This window comes from Trachypithecus francoisi, unplaced genomic scaffold (genome assembly GCF_009764315.1).
Source record: "Trachypithecus francoisi isolate TF-2019V2 unplaced genomic scaffold, Tfra_2.0 Lachesis_group20, whole genome shotgun sequence".
NCBI lineage: Eukaryota > Metazoa > Chordata > Mammalia > Primates > Cercopithecidae > Trachypithecus > Trachypithecus francoisi.
Window position 1 is genome coordinate 36,248,091 of NW_022681466.1, and position 16,955 is coordinate 36,265,045.

The 16,955-nt window shown below is 37.8% G+C and overlaps 1 protein-coding gene across 13 annotated transcripts in view; it reads right to left on the reverse strand.

Annotated features, from left to right (window-relative positions):
• Positions 1-16,955, reverse strand: part of BCAS3 (BCAS3 microtubule associated cell migration factor) — a 736,060-nt gene that overhangs the window by 446,756 nt on the left and 272,349 nt on the right. For all 13 annotated transcript variants that reach the window (XM_033183763.1, XM_033183759.1, XM_033183754.1 and 10 more), the window contains one exon: positions 13,191-13,324. In XM_033183763.1, the coding sequence (XP_033039654.1) occupies positions 13,191-13,324 (134 nt within the window). The remainder of the gene's footprint in view (positions 1-13,190; positions 13,325-16,955) is intronic.

Genomic DNA, 16,955 nt, shown 5'->3' on the forward strand with positions numbered 1-16,955 from the left:
AATGTAAAATTATTTCCCAGAGAAGTTGTACCAACAGCAATGTATGAAATATGAGAAATTTAATTCCTCTATTCACTGACTGTGGGGAGTTAGTTCTTTAAAGGTATCGTGGACATAAGACATACAACTTGTGTCTTTTCGTTCTCTTAATGGTTTTGTTCAAAGAGCAGATGTGTTTCATTTTGATGAAATCCACTTTATCAATTTTTCTTTAATGGACTTTGGAATAGAAAATTTTGCAAAGCAAAAACAAAAAAACTTCTTTTTTTTTGAGATGGGGTTTGCTCTGTTTCCCAGGCTGGAGTGCAGTGGCGTGATCATGACTCACTGCAACCTTGACCTCCCAGGCTCAAGCAATTCTCCCACCTCAGCCTCCCAAGGAGCTGGGACTACAGACATGCACCACCAGGCCTGGCTAATTTTTTTTTTGCTTTTGTAGAGACAGAGTCTCCCTATGTTTCCCAGTCTGGTCTTGAACTCCTAGGCTCAATGGATCCTCCCACCTTAGCCTCCCAAAGTACTGGAATTACAACTGTGTCCAACCTTGGTGTCACATTTTGAATGTCTGTCCCTAACCCAAGTCACAAAGGTTTCTTTTGGTGCTCCTATAACTTTATAATTGTAGGTTCTACATTTAAGTCTATGATCTAATTTGAGTTACTTTGTTGAAAAGACTAACCTTTCTCCACTTCACATCTTTGCACCTTTGTCAAAAATAAGTTGTCTCCACATGTGTGGGAATGGTCACAAGATCCCTACTGATTATTGTAGTTTTAGTAAGTCTTGATATAGGTAGTAACATTCCTCCAACTTTTTCTTTTTCAAATTTATTTTGCTCTAAGTGCTATGCATTTTCATGTGAATTTATCTTGTTAATGTCTACCAAAAGAAAACCCTGCTGGGATATTGATGCAGATTACATCTAGTCTATGGATAAATTTGGAGAGAACTGACATTTTAAATGATGGTAAGTATTCTAGCACAAGAAAATGGTTTAATTCTCCATTTATTTAGGTCTTTACTCTCAGCAATATTTTCTACTTTTCAGAGTACAAGTCTTGCTTATTGAATGTCAGTAGTATATACTTTTGGATTTTTTTAAATGATCAATTCATTGTTGTTAGTATATAGAAGTGCAACTGATTTTTGTATATTGATCTAATATCCTGTAACCTTGTTAAAATCATTTATCAGTTCTTTTTTAAAAAATAAAATAAAATCCTTTAGTTTTTCAACATAGACAATCATGTCACTTTTGAATAAAAGATAGTTTTACTCTTGCCTTTCTGATCAGATGGTAGTTCTTTCTTTGTTCTCATGTCTCGTCTACAGATCTCCAGGATTCTCTCTCTCTGCAGCTCCCAAGTCTCTGGTGCACTATATTGAGAATCTATGATCTTGGCCTCCCGGGACTCTTAGCAATAGCTCATCAATTCAGGGAAACTACCAGGCTCCATTAGGGTTCCCCCTTCCTGCACCATGACTGGAAACTCTTTCAAAGCAATAAACTGGGGCAACCATAGGCATCCTCTCGTGTGTTCTTCATCTCTCAGAGATCACCATCTTTCAATGACTGATGTACAGTAACGAGAAAACCACTGTTCGTTGTTTAGTTGTTTCAGGTAGGAGGGTTAATCCAGTTCTTAACTCTATATTGGCCAAAAGTAGAGGTCCTAATAATGACTCTTTATTTGGCATTTACTGTGCAAGGTGCTTTGCTAAGCATTTTACATATAGTATTTCTGATATTCCTGCAATAAACTCTGAAATCGGTATTGGCCCCATTTTACAGAAGAGTAACTTGAAGATTAGAGAAAGCATTTTGCCTGTCCTTAGTTATATAATTACTAATCAGCATCCAAGTATATAGGGGAGCTGGGAAAATAGGAACGAGGAGTGACTGCTAATGGATAAGGGGTTTAAGGATTATAAAAATGTCCTGAAATTAGATACCAGTGATGATATGCAAACTCTAAAAACATAACAAAAACCACTGAATTACACTTCTAAAAATGAATTTTATAGTATATAAATTATATCTCAGTAAAAATGATGTTTTGGGGGGAAAACTGAAGAGTTACATGACCATATATAGGGTCATGCACAGGGTTGCCAGATTCACACACACAAAAAATACATAAAGTCCAGTTAAATTTGAGTATTAGTATAAGCATAACTAGGAAATATTTGGAACATGTTCACACTAAAAACAAATATTTGCATTTATCTAAAATGACCATCAAATAGTTACCAGTTAATAATACTGAATAACTAGATTATTTTTTCCTTGACAATTGAAGATGCTAACCATATTATTTCACAGTATTATTCTAGTATGGTAAAATTAACACTTTTCTGATTTACAGATGTTTCAAAAGCAAGTTTGCCATTCGCCAAAATTAGCATGCTAAGTACAAAAATGACTTGAGTCTGTTTGAGAAAGTATGTTAACAAAATATGTGTAAGGTTAATACTTACTGTTGAAAACAAGGACTATTTTTCTTACTACATATGTGCTTTATGAGGAAAATTACTGTCAGATGCAAAGGATATCCCAAGTCATAGGCCACAAAACAACTTAATTCAGTATAATTAGATCCACACACTGAATTTTTTTCCTTGCCTGATTAAAGTACCGTCAGAGTTCTTGGAAGAATCCAGAAAAACATGCTTTTGTAGTACTCAAAGAGGGCCAAATCATGTGAAATACAGATTTCACGACTGGTGTTAAATTTTATATATCAGTTCAAAATAATTTTCTGTAGAATCTTATAAAATTAATTTTGGGGTCACTGAGGTCCTGGTATTTGGGGTTTAGAAATTCCCAGTCTCCCATACAGAGTGTGTTCTAGAGCATAATCATTTAAATAATTTCTATTTGATTTTCCTACCTGTTAAGTAGGAACATCATTGGCATTAGCAAACATTTGCACTACAATATGCTAGGCTCCATTCTGTGCATGAGAGATGCCAAAAAGCTTAAGCAAAATTTCTATTTCCATATTGAACTTATAGATAAATTAAATGGCAAATAACTTTAATACAAAGAAGTATCAAAAATAGATGTTAAGTGCTTAAAATATCCAAATTCTAAAAGGTCAGAGATGAGATAGAGCATCTCAGTGACTAGAACAGATGGGACGCGGTTTGAAAAAGAGGTAAGAAATAAAATGTGCCCAGCAGCACACTGAAATATTAACTCTAGATAAAATGCTCATCAAATTTAAAACTTCCATACGAAAGAGACAAAAACGAATGATAACTAAACTTAAGGGTAAGCAAGTTAGTTGTGCCAGAAAGTAAGGACAGGCTCAAAGAGTGATGAAGATATGTCAAAAGGACACAGACACCAAGTTCTTGGGCTCCCACTGGCCAAATGTGGGACATTTTGTGCTCTCTAATAAGTAATTATTGAACAAATATAATCCATTGGATAAAACAGGAATCTATGAGACCAAAATGATAGGTAAAAAAAGGAATGAATTGAAAGTTCAATGCAGAATGGCATATTTACATAGTTTTAAATTACTGTCCCAAAAACCTGTAAATTTTTGTAAAGTACAAAAGAGTAACTGCATAGTGAGGAAGACCAGCAGACACCATCTCAGTCATGTGATTAAACTGATCATCATCAATAACAACTCAAAATCATGTACCACCTGATAGGATGCAATAAGAACCAGCACCTACTCTGTGACATTCCTGTCAAAGATGAGTAAGCTAAATCTAATCATAATGAAACATCAGATAAAAAATTGAGGCACTTTTGACAAAAATAAATGACTTGTAATATTTAAATGTGCTGAGAGCATAAATGGCAAAGAAATAATAATGACCTGTTCCAGAATGAAGATTAAAGAGATATAAAAATTCAGTTTCCAGCCAGGTACAGTGGCTCACGCCTATAATCCTGGCACTTTGGGAGGCCAAGGAGGGTGGATCACGAGGTCAGGGGATCCAGACCATCCTGGCCAACATGGTGAAACCCCGTTTCTACTAAAATTACAAAACAAAATTAGCTGGGCGTGGTGGCATCTACCTGTAATCCCAGCTACTTGGGAGGCTGAGACAGGAGAATCGCTTGAACCAGGCAGTTGGGAGGTTGCAGTGAGCTGAGATCTCACCACTGCACTGCAGCCTGGTGACAGAGCAAGACTCCATCTCAAAAAACAAACAAAAAAAATTATAGTTTCCCCTAACTAGATCCTTCTGCTAGTTACTGGGACAATCAGTGAAACTAAAATGGAGTTTCAAAATTAGACGGTGAAAATTTATTGATTTGACTTTTTTATGGTTATATAGAAGAATGTTCTCATTTGTAGAAAATACACATTCAAGCATTGAGGGTAATAGGGCATCATGTCATGTTGGCAATCTACTTTCAAATGGTCCAAGGAAAAAATGTATCTGCCTTGGTGGAAGGCCTGTGCATATAAAAATAAATCAGGTACAATTTATTTTTAAAAGAAACCCCAGTATTAGTGGAGACAGACAAGTAGACAACCAGTCAAAATACAAAATAACAAGTACTATAATGGGGCGTAAAATGAGTAACACAAGGAAGAAAAGAATTGACTCCACCTAGAAAAGTAGGAGAAGAAATAAGGTAATTTTTAACATGAATATTGCATGAATGAAAAATACAAATCATGATCCAATGAATATACTTCTAAAATGAAATCTTAATAAGAAGAATCAATTTCATTAAACTCAGTAGGAACTTTAAAAGTATGCATTGTAGGAACTTTTGGTGAAGAATAAAGCAGATATAATAATCCTTACCCTCAAGAAGGTAAAAATATTTTAAGTATTTAATCTAGAAGAAAGAAATTCGGCATTATATGTATGAGATGTTAACTATTCCCATATTTACTCATGAATGAATTAAAATTTCATAAATAATAATAATTTATTTGCCTGAAATAAATTTGCCTGATGGGAACATTAGATAAATAATATTTTATTATATAAATAATAATAATTTGCCTGATGGGAACATCAGAAGAAATGATAAGATACTGTGTTAATGACTAAAATTCCATTTGTTAGTTTTTCTCTAATCGAGGAACTGCTTACTGGTATGGGTAAAATGTTAAATGGTGATAGCTTAGAAAAGTCATTCAATGCTAAAGGCTAAGATTACCTAGATGATGGTGATGGATGCATAACAGTGTGAATTAGTACCATTGAATTGTATGCTTTAAAATGGTAACAATGATGGGTTGTTTTTTTTTTTTTGCATTTAACCACAATTTTCTAAAATGATAAGATTTCCAAACCATTCTAAAATTCACATAAAACCAAAAAAGAGCCCAAATAGCCAAGGTAATCCTAAGCAAAAAGAACAAGCTGGAGGCATCATGTTACCCGACTTCAAACTATACTACAGGACTGTGATAAGCAAAACAGCATGGTACTGATACAAAAACAGACACACAGACCAATGGAACAGACTAGAGAGTCCAGAAATAAGGCCACATACCTACAACCATCTGATCTTCAACAAAACTGACAAAAACAAGCAATGGAGAAAGGACTCCCTATTCAATAAATGGTTCTGGGATAACTTGCTAGCCATATGCAGAAGGTTGAAACTGAACCCCTTCCCTACATCATATAAAAAATCAACTCTGGTGGCTCATGCCTGTAATCCCAGCTCTTTGGGAGGCCAAGACAGGTGGATTGTCTAAGGTCAGGAATTCGAGATGAGCCTAGCCAACATAGTGAAACCCCATCTCTACTAAAAATACAAAAATTAGCTGGACATGGTGGCATGTACCCCTAAGCCCAGCTACTCGGGAGGCTGAGGCAGGAGAATCACCTGAACTGGGGAGGCGGAGGTTGCAGTGAGCCAAGATGGCGTCATTGCACTCCAGCCTGGGCAACAAGAGCGAGACTTTGTCTCAAAAAAAAAAAAAAAAAACTACTCAAGATGAATTAAAGACTCAAATATAAAACTCAAAACTATAAAAATTCCAGAAGACAACCTAGGCAATACCATTCTGGACACAGGAACTGGCAAAGATTTCATGACAAAGACACCAAAAGCAATCACAACAAAAGCAAAAATTGACAAATAGGTTCCAATTAAACTAAAGAGCTTTTGCACAGCAAAACAAACCATCAACATAGTAAACAGACAATTTATAGAATGGGAGAAAATATCTGCAAACTATGCATCTGACAAAAGTCTAATATCCAGCATCTATAAGAACCTTAAACAAATTTACAAGGAAAAAAACCCCATTAAATAGTGGGCAAAGGACATGAACAGACACTTTTCAAAAGACTATTATTAGAGAAATGTAAATCAAAACCAGGATAAACCATCTCACACCAGCCAGAATGGCTATTTTTAAAAAGTCAAAACATAACAGATGCTGGTGAGGTTGTGGAGAAAAGGGAACTCTTCTCATGCTTGTAATCCCAGCACTTTGGGAGGCCGGGGCGGGCGGATCACGAGGTCAGGAGATCAAGACCATCCTGGCTAACACAGTGAAACCCCATCTCTACTAAAAATACAAAAAAATTAGCTGGACATGGTGGCGGGCACCTGTAGTCCCAGCTACTTGGGAGGCTGAGGCAGGAGTATGGCGTGAACCCAGGAGGCAGAGTTTGCAGTGAGCCGAGGTTGCGCCACTGCACTCCAGCCTGGGCGACAGAGCGAGACTCCATTTCAAAAAAAAAAAAAGAAAGAAAAGGGAATGCTTATACACTGTTAGAGTGTAAGTTAGTTCCATCACTGGGGAATGCAGTGTGTGTATTCCTCAAAGAGCTAAAAACAGCACCACCATTCAACCCAGCACAATCCCATTCCTGGGTATATATACAAGGGGATATCAATCATTCCACCATAAAGATACATGCATGTGTATGTTCACGCAGTACTATTCCTAATAGCAAAGACATGGAATCTACCTAAATGCTTATCGATGGCAGACTGGATAAAGAAAATGTGGTACATAGACACCATGGAATAATATGCAGTCACAAAAAAGAATGAGATCACGTCTTTTGCAAGAACATGGATGGAGCTGGAGACCATTATCCTTAGCAAACTAATACAGGAACAGAAAACCAAATACTGCATGTTCTCACTTATAAGTGGAAGCTAAACGATGAGAAAACATGGACAGACAGAGGGAACAACAGACACTGGGGCCTGCTTGAGGGTGGAGGATGGGAGGAGGGAGAGGATCAGAAAAAAATAACTATTGGATACTAGGCCTAGTACCTGAATGGCAAAATAATCTGTACAACAAACCCCCATGACACGAATATACCTACATAATAAACCTGCATATGTACCCTTGAATTTAAAATAAAAGTTTAGGCCAGGCACAGTGGTTCATGCCTGTAATCCCAGCACTTTGGAAGGCCAAGGCAGGTGGATCACCCAAGATCAGGAGTTTGAGACCAGCTCACCAACATAGTGGAACCCCATCTCTACTAAAAACACAAAAAATTAACTGCGCATGCTGTTGGGCACCTGTAATCCCAGCTACTCGGGAGGCTACGACAGGAGAATCGCCTGAACCCAGGAGGCAGAGGTTTCAGTGAGTCGAGATCTAGACACTGCACTCCAGCCTGGACAACAGAGCAAGACTCTGTCTCAAAAGAAAAAACAAAAAGTTTAAAAATAATTTTTAAAAAATTGAAAAGATGCTGGGCGCGGTGGCTCAAGCCTGTAATCCCAGCACTTTGGGAGGCCGAGACGGGCAGATCACGAGGTCAGGAGATCGAGACTATCCTGGCTAACACGGTGAAACCCCGTCTCTACTAAAAATACAAAAAAACTAGCCGGGCGAGGAGGCGGGCGCCTGTAGTCCCAGCTACTAGGGAGGCTGAGGCAGGAGAATGGGGTAAACCCGGGAGGCGGAGCTTGCAGTGAGCTGAGATCCAGCCACTGCACTCCAGCCCGGGCGACAGAGCGAGACTCCGTTTCAAAAAAAAAAAAAAAAAAATTGAAAAGATAAGACTTCCCAGTTTAGCCTGAGAGTAAAATAACAGAGATAAAGAAAAATGTGCAAACCCATTTCCGGTCTTTAGTCTTTCCTAAACTGTAGCAACAAGAACAAAAAAGCAGGAAAAATATTAAAGAGGGATACAAATTCAAGATTTTAACATTTTAATTAAGGCTGATGAATTAATTCAAATAGAACTTGGACTACGAAAATGCCAAGACCCGGCCAGGTGCGGTGGCTCACGTCTATAATCCCAGCACTTTGGGAGGCCGAGGCGGGTGAACCACCTGAGGTCAGGAGTTCAAGACCAGCCTGGCCAACATGGTGAAACCTTGTCTCTACCAAAAATACAAAAATTAGCCAGGTGTGGTGGCGGGTGCCTATAGTCCCAGCTACTCGGGGGTGCTGAGGCAGGAGAACTGCTTGAACCCGGGGGACAGAAGCTGCAGTGAGCCAAGATCGCGCCACTATACTCCAGCCTGGGTGACAGAGTAAGACTCCGTTTCAAAAAAAAGAAAAGAAAAGGGAATGCCAAGACCCTATCAATCAGTAAGTTGGATTTTCCTCTAGATATTAATTAGAAATAAACATACATAGCTTTTAAGAACTATTGATCTTTAAATGATAGAACTCAACTTTAAAAAGTTAAGTAAAATCATTTTTTTAAATCCGCCGATCTCTAGTGCCAGGATAATAACTGAAAAAGATACAATACCACTGCACTGTTAAGAACAATTTCATCTACATAAATATTATGGGGATCTTAAGAAGGCACAACAGACCGACAAGCAAAGCAGCTATGGGTGCCAAGGTTAATGGGTCAGGTAACTTTGACGCTTTTGTTCCATGTATTTCAAGATTGTCTAAAATTTACCTCCAAAATTTTATTATGTATTACTTATATCATGAAAAAAATGCAAGAAATAAAGCAAAACAATGAAGTCAAACAAAAGATATTATTCAAAAAGCAAAGAATATAGCTATCACTAATATAGTTGCATAATATTTTAGAATTCCTAGCCAATATAAGAGAAAAATTTTAAAAAGATATTAATTTTCCGAAAATGTATTCCACTTAGAAATTCCAAGACAATTTACTGAAAAACTACTTGATCTTACAAGAGAATCTAGCAAAGCAGGCAGACACAAATTCAATACAAAATTATCAATAGGTCTGCCATACCACAGGAATGACAAACTTTAAAATGTTACAATTCCTAGCTGCAAAACTTCCACAACATAAAGATGTCAGTTCTAATTGTATTAAAATGTAATTTCAATGCAGTTTAAATGAAAATCTCCACAGGATTCACTATGTAACGCAATAAGGTCACTCTAAAACACAACAGCTGGGAAAGCTTTTGAAAATGAACAATAAATCAAGTCATAAAGCTCAAGTAAGTAAAAAAGTTGGTGAAGGGTGTTGTTTTTGCTTCCTATTAGAGAAATTTCCAAACATACACAAAAGTATAGAGAATATTAACATGACCCACCTACGTGGACATCATTCAACTTCAGTAATCAACACTTTGCAAATCTGTTGACTCTATCTCATTATTTGTTTTGCTAGAATATTTTAAAGCACATTAGAGATATCACATCTGTTCACCTGTAAATAATTCAGAATATACGCCTAATAAATAATGACTTTAAAAAAATTAGTTACAACGCAATATGCAGCGGCTTATGCCAACACTTTGGAAGACCGAGGTGGGAACCCAAGAGTTCAAGACTAGCCTGGGCAACACAGTGAGACTCTGTCTCTACAAAACAGATACACAATTACATACACAGCAAACTAGTTATACCTGATAAATGTCATATAATACCTCGTTTGGGCCGGGTGCGGGCTCACGCCTGTAATCCCAGCACTTTGGGAGGCTGAGGCGGGTGGATCAAGAGGTCAGGAGTTCAGGACCTGCCTGACCAACATGGTGAAACCCCATCTATACTAAAAATACAAAAATTAGCCGGACCTGTTGGTGCATGCCTGTAATCCCAGCTACTTGGGAGGCTGAGGCATGAGAATTGCTTGAACCTGGGAGGTGGAGGTTGCAGTGAGCCGAGATCGTACCACTGCACTCCAGTCTGGGCAACAGAGTGAGGCTCTGTCTCTAAAAAAAAAAAAAACCTCGTTCATGGTCAATTTTCTCCAACTGTCTCAAAAACTGTCTCTTCATACTTTATTTAGATCAGGGTCCAAACAAAATTTTCACGATGCATTTACTCAATGTGTATTTTAAGTCTCTTATAATCAACATAACCATCCCTCTATTTTCTACTGTCACTTATTTGTCCTATTATCTAACCAACCCTCCCCTCCCCTACTGCTAGATCATTTCAAAGCAAATTCCAGACATCTGTAAATACTTTTGCATCACTAAAAAATAAAGACTTAAATTCTTGAATATCTAATAATATTTTCTACATAATATCTAATAATAAACAATATCTAGTAAGTCAAATGTAAAAAGCTCACCACTTCTCTGAAAAATATCTTTCTATATTTGGTTTGTGTGAAAGAGGATTTAAATAAGGTCCACGCTTTGTGCTTAGATGATACTCTCCAAAGTCTCCTTCAAATTTTAACAGTTCACCTTTCCCCCACCACACATCACTTTTATTTTCCCGTTAAATTATTTGTTAAAGAAATCAAATCATATTTGTAACATAGAACTTCCCATATTTTAGAGTTGGCTAGTTGCATTTTCATGGTGTTGTTTACCTTATCCCTCTATTTCTGTATTTTCTCCAAAGTGCTAACTATATCTAGAAGCTGATTTGTTTGTTTGGTGCAAAAGTAACTATAGTTAACAATAATTTATTGTATATTTCAAAATAATTAGAAGAGTGGATTTAGAATGTTTCCAACACAAAGAAACAATAAATGTTTGAGGTGATGGATATCCCAATTAGTCAGACGAGATCATTACATATTGTATGCCTGTATCAAAATATCACAAGTACCCCATAAATTTGTACAACTATTATGTACCCACAAAAATTAAGAATAGGCCATGGTGGTGACTCACACCTGCAATTCCAGCACTTTGGGAGGCTGAGGCAGGAGGATCACTTGAACTCAGGAGGTTGAGACTGGCCTGGGCAACACAGTGAGACAACACAGTGTCATCTCTACAAAAAAAGAGAACAAATTGAAAAAACTGCCAGGTGTGATGGCATGTACCTGTAGTCTCAGCTACTTGGGAGGCTGAGACAGGGGGATCACTTGAGCCCAGGAGGTAAAGGCTGTACTCAGCTATGATCCTGCCACTGCACTCCAGCCTGGACAACAGAGCAAGACCTTGTCCTCAAAATAATATAATAATCATAATAATAATTATATAAGAAACTTTAAAAATAATTTTTAAAATTTTACTTAAGCTCGTTTTACATTAGAATATTTCAGTGAGGCTGGGTGCAGTGGCTCACACCTGTAATCCCAGCACTTTGGGAGGCCAAGGCGGGTGGATCACGAGATCAGGAGTTCAAGACCAGTCTGGCCAACATGGTGAAACCCCTTCTCTGCTAAAAATACAAAAATTAGCTGGGCACGGTGACACACGCCTATAATCCCAGCTACTTGGGATGCTGAGGTAGGAGAACTGCTTGAACCCAGGAGGTGAAGGTTGCAGTGAGCCGAGATCGTGCCACTGCACTCCAGTTTGGGCAACAGAGCAAGACTCTATCTTGAGGGAAAAAAAGGAAAAAGAATATTTAAATGGAAAAACTTTCCCTCATCAACTACTTGTCTTATTCAATTGATACAAGAAAAGTGGGGTAAACACTGTATATTTTTGGTTTATCAGTTTTCAGAGTGAGTTAGTAAACAAGCAACCTAGAGGAATGCCTAATGCTGTTTCAAACATATTCTTATAAACTATTAGTGTTTAAGTTCTCTAAATTTAAGATGTTTCAATCCATTACAGTCATTTATTTTAGTGGGAATTCAAGAGAAACATCACTTTAGACAGCTGGAAAATGATAGGCTAGTCAATACATAGAGTAGGGTCAAATGGCTATCTTGTAGAATAACATATACACAGTGTTATACTGGCAAGTGCATATAAGGTATGAGCAAAAGGTATTTGAGATTTTAAGCTATTAAGACAACATACAGTATCTACCATGTCATATTAAGAATATTAAATATATGTGGGCCGGGCACAGTGGCTCATGCCTATAATCCCAGCACTTTGGGAGGCTGCGGCGGGCAGATCACGAGGTCAGGAGTTTGAGACCAGCCTGGTCAAGAGATCATCCTAGCCAATACAGTGAAACACCGTCTCTACTAAAAACACAGAAATTAGCCAGGCGTGGTTGCAGGTGCCTGTAATCTTAGCTAGTCGGGAGGCTGAGGCAGGAAAATTGCTTTAACCTGGGAGGCGGAGGTTGAAGGGAGGCGAAGATCGCGGCATCATTGCAATGCAGCCTGAGCAACAGAGCAAGACTCCGACTCAAGAAATAAAAATAAAAATAAATAAAAATTAAAAATTAAAAAAGAATATGGAATGTATGTGAAGCACTTGGCATGGTGCCTGATACAAGTGCTCAGCAAATGATGCATATGAACATATGCGTACCCATGCACGTGCACATGATTATTGGCTGGTAAATGTTTAAAATCTCGCTCTCTGAGGAAAAAAAATAGCCCTGATTTGTAGTGTTTGCAAATTTTCATGATCAAATAGTCCCAACATGGGTGATTTCACGCAATCAATATATCACTAAACACCGTGCCAAGGAGGGATGTGCATAACTGGTTCTCACTACCCTCCACTGTATCCATATATCCATATTCATCATTAAACTATTTTTGTATATATGAATATGTCCATGTTTACATGTATGTGTGTGTATGTGTGCACATACATATTTATGTACACAGAATCCAAATGCCTGGTAAAAGGTCTGGAGAGACAGTAAATGAATGACAGGAGTTTTCTCTGGGGCAAGAAATGGTCTCGGGTTGGGAAGAGCAGGATAAACAGCACTACTGTTTTATCAAAATTCGTTGAACTTTTAAACAAAAAAATATTCATCTAGTGCTCATGTATTTACTGGGTCAAAATGGAATTTTTCCCTAATTATCTAACCCATGCTATCATAGAGAGCAATATTTTCTCACAAACATCAACATTAAGCTACAATGTGATATAAATGACCAGCTAGAGTAGATGTCATATCACACCAAGAAATCGCCTTCTGAAAAATTATACAGCTTACTTTGGCTTCAGTTTCTCCCCTGTGAAGAGTATACAGATGGTGGACAGCACATTGCGATGAGGACCAAGGATGAGTCAGAATTTGGAAGACATGAAAGTCATGGCCAAGGGTGTCTGTTGTGACTAGAAGCATTCCTGGAAGACAAAAAACAAAGGGTAAAAATAAAAATGATTATGTATGTGGATGAAATATTCTATTTTTTTTTTTTTTTTTTTTTGAGGCGGAATCTTGCTCTGTCACCCAGGCTGGAGTGCAGTGGCCGGATCTCAGCTCACTGCAAGCTCCCCCTCCCGGGTTCCCGCCATTCTCCTGCCTCAGCCTCCCAAGTAGCTGGGACTACAGGCGCCCGCCACCTCGCCTGGCTAGTTTTTTTGTATTTTTTTAGTAGAGACGGGGTTTCACTGTGTTCGCTAGGATGGTCTCGATCTCCTGACCTTGTGATCCGCCCGTCTCGGCCTCCCAAAGTGCTGGGATTACAGGCTTGAGCCACCGCGCCCGGCCTGTGGATGAAATATTCTAAAAAGCTACTCACAATATTTAAAATATTACCAAAGGGAAAAAAATTACCAAGGCTACAAGAAACTTTACAAAAGAAAAAAGTAAAACAAAATATCTTTTTCATGGGAATACCAAGCTTAATGACACATCAGTGTATCAGCAAGGTACAAACACTACATGTGCAAGTATTACGGTATTCCTGTAAAACTAGCAGAGAGAAGTTTGATATTCCTGGATTTACAGAATTCATAATTGTATCTTATTTTTTTCCTGAGGCAGAATCTCACTCTGTTGCCTAGGCTGGGGTGCAGGTGCCTGATCACAGCTCACTGCAGCTGCAAATTCCTGGGCTCAAGTGATCCTCCTGCCTCAGCCTCCCAAGTAGCTGGGACTACAAGCACATGCCACCATGCCTGGCTAATTTTCTTTTATTTTTGTAGAGACAGGGTCTCACCATGTTGCCCAGGCTGGTCTCGAACTCTGGGCCTCAAGCAATCCTTCTGTCGTGGCCTCCCAAAGCTCTGAGATTATGGGTATGAGCCAGCATGCCCAGCCACAATCATTTTTTCAAAACAAAGAACGTGAAAATGGCATATCCCCATGGAACTCCCTCTTTTGCAGTTTCTTCAAACTTTAATTCTACGCTCCAATTTATCTACTGATCCAACTACTACTTCCTGTACTTAATTCACCATGATATTTATTGAAAATGTCAATAGAGCCTATTACAGGGAAAGTTCTTAATTTTGATGAGATGTCATAGCTAAGAATTTTTTGCCTAACCCAAGGTCACAAAGATCTTCTGTTTCCTCATAAAAGTTTCATAATTTTATGTTTGACATTTAGACCTGTCATCATTTTAATATTTGTATAAGGTGTGGGGACCTTATACAACAAGTTATATGGCAAGGATCCTATACAAAACATGGATAAGGTTAACTTTTTTGCAGAAGATGTCCAATTGTTCCAGAAAGACTTCTTGAAGACACTGTCCCTTCTCCATTGAAGTAACACTGTCAACTTGCCAAGGATCAATTGGCTATATTTGTGTAGGCCTATTTTTTTTGAGACGGAGTCTCGCTCTGTTGCCCACGCTGGAGTGCAGTGGCGCGATCTCGGCAAGCTCCACCTCCCAGGTTCACGCCATTCTCCTCCCTCAGCCTCCCAAGTAGCTGGGACTACAGGCACCTGCCACCACGCCCGGCTAATTTTTTGTATTTTTAGTAGAGACGAGATTTCACCGTGTTAGCCAGGATGGTCTCGATCTCCTGACCTTGTGATCCACTGGACTCAGCCTCCCAAAGTGCTGGGATTACAGGCGCGAGCCACCATACCCGACATTTTTTTTTTTTTTTTTTGAGACAGTCTCGCTCTGTCACCCAGCCTGGAGTGCAGTTGTGCATTCTTGGCTCACTGCAACTTCCACTTCCTGGGTTCAACTGATTCTCCTGCCTCAGCTTCCCAAGTAGCTGGGGCTACAGGTGTGCACCACCATGCCTGGCTAATTTTTGTATTTTTAGTAGAGACGGAGTTTTGCCATGTTGGCCAGGCTGGTCTCAAATTCCTGGTCTCAAGAGGTCCACCACCTCAGCCTCCCAAAGTGCTGGGAATACAGGTGTGAACTACCATGCCAGGCCAAGGCCTATATTTTGAAGTTCTATTAATTCAATTTCTGTGTCTATACATTCACTAATACCACACTCTTGGTTACTGCAACTTCACAGAAAATCTTGAAATCAGGTAAAATGAGCCTTTTCCTGCCTTTTTCAACATTATTTTAGTCATTCTTGTTTAGGATTTTGAGGGAACTGCTTGAGTGCAATAAATTAATTTGGGGACAACTGATATCCTAATATTGTGTCTTCTCATCTATTAACACAGCATATTTCTTGATTTAGATCTATTTTGACTTCTTTTTCTTTTTGTTTTTGATTTAGATTTATTTTGACTTATTTTTCTTTTTGTTTGACATGCAGATTCTGAAAATATTGTCTTTCAGAGTTATTATAAATGGTATTATTTTTAAAATTTTAATGATCAATTTTTGCTTGCTAGTACATAGAGATAAAATTGATGATTTTTTATCTTGACAACATATGTTTCCTGCAAGTTCTAGGGGTTTATACAGTACGTGAATTTTCTTTGATGACAATTATGCAGTTTAGGAACAGGCACAGTTTCATTTCTTCCTTTCTGATCTACATGCCTTTTCTTCAATTTTCTCGACTTACTGCATTTGCGGAGGCAAGCAGAAATAGTGAGGAGAGATTTCTGTGTTATAGGAGGAAAGCATTCAATCTTTAAGTATGACATTAAGTATAGGTTTTTTGTAAAAGCCCTTCGTGAAATATGCTGAGAGTTTTTATAATGAAAGAAAATCGAATTTTTCAAGTGCTTTCCTGCATCTACTGAAATGGTTATGTGGCTTCTCTTTTTAAATCTATTAATATAGTGAATTCTAACAATAATTGATTATCAAATGTTGAAATGTCTTGCATTCTTGGGATAAGTCTCATTTGGTCACAATGCTTTATTATAAGCAGCTAGATTCAATTTTCTAATATTTTCTTGAATATTTTCATATCTGTGTCCCTGAGAAATACTGGTTTGTAGTTTTCTTTTCTAACAGTGTGTTTGGCTGATTTTGCTATTTAGGACAATCCAGGCCTCAAAGAATCAAATGGGAATGCTCCCTACTCTGCTGTTTTCTAGAAAAAAAATATGCAGGATTGCTATTATTTCTTCGTTAAATGTTCAATGGAATTTTCAAGTAAAAATATTTGGGCCTATTTTCGAAGATTTTTAACTACCATTAAATATTTTGTTAATTTTCTTAATTTAAAATTTCTTCTTTGACAAATCACTTTCTGTAATTCAAGGAATGCATCCTTTTTAATATCTGTAGAGACATTAATGATATTCACTTTTTCATTCACCATATTGGTAATTTGTGTCTTCTCTGTTTTTTTCTTCACCAGTCTGGGAAGGTCTTTTTAAGGTTAACCTATTTGGTTTCATAACTTTCTGTTTTTCTCTTTTCAATTTCACTGATTTCTGTTACTATATTTATTATTTCCTTTATTCTCCTTGTTTTGGGTTCATTTGCTCTTCCTTTTTTTGAGTTTCTTACGGGAGCAGCTTATTGTTTCAGGAACTTTCTTCTTTTCTGGAGTAAGCACATATAGGTATAAATGTCCCTCTAAGCCTGCTTAGCTAAATGTAACAGATTTTGATACACTGCAATTTCATTTACATTCAGTTTTAAAT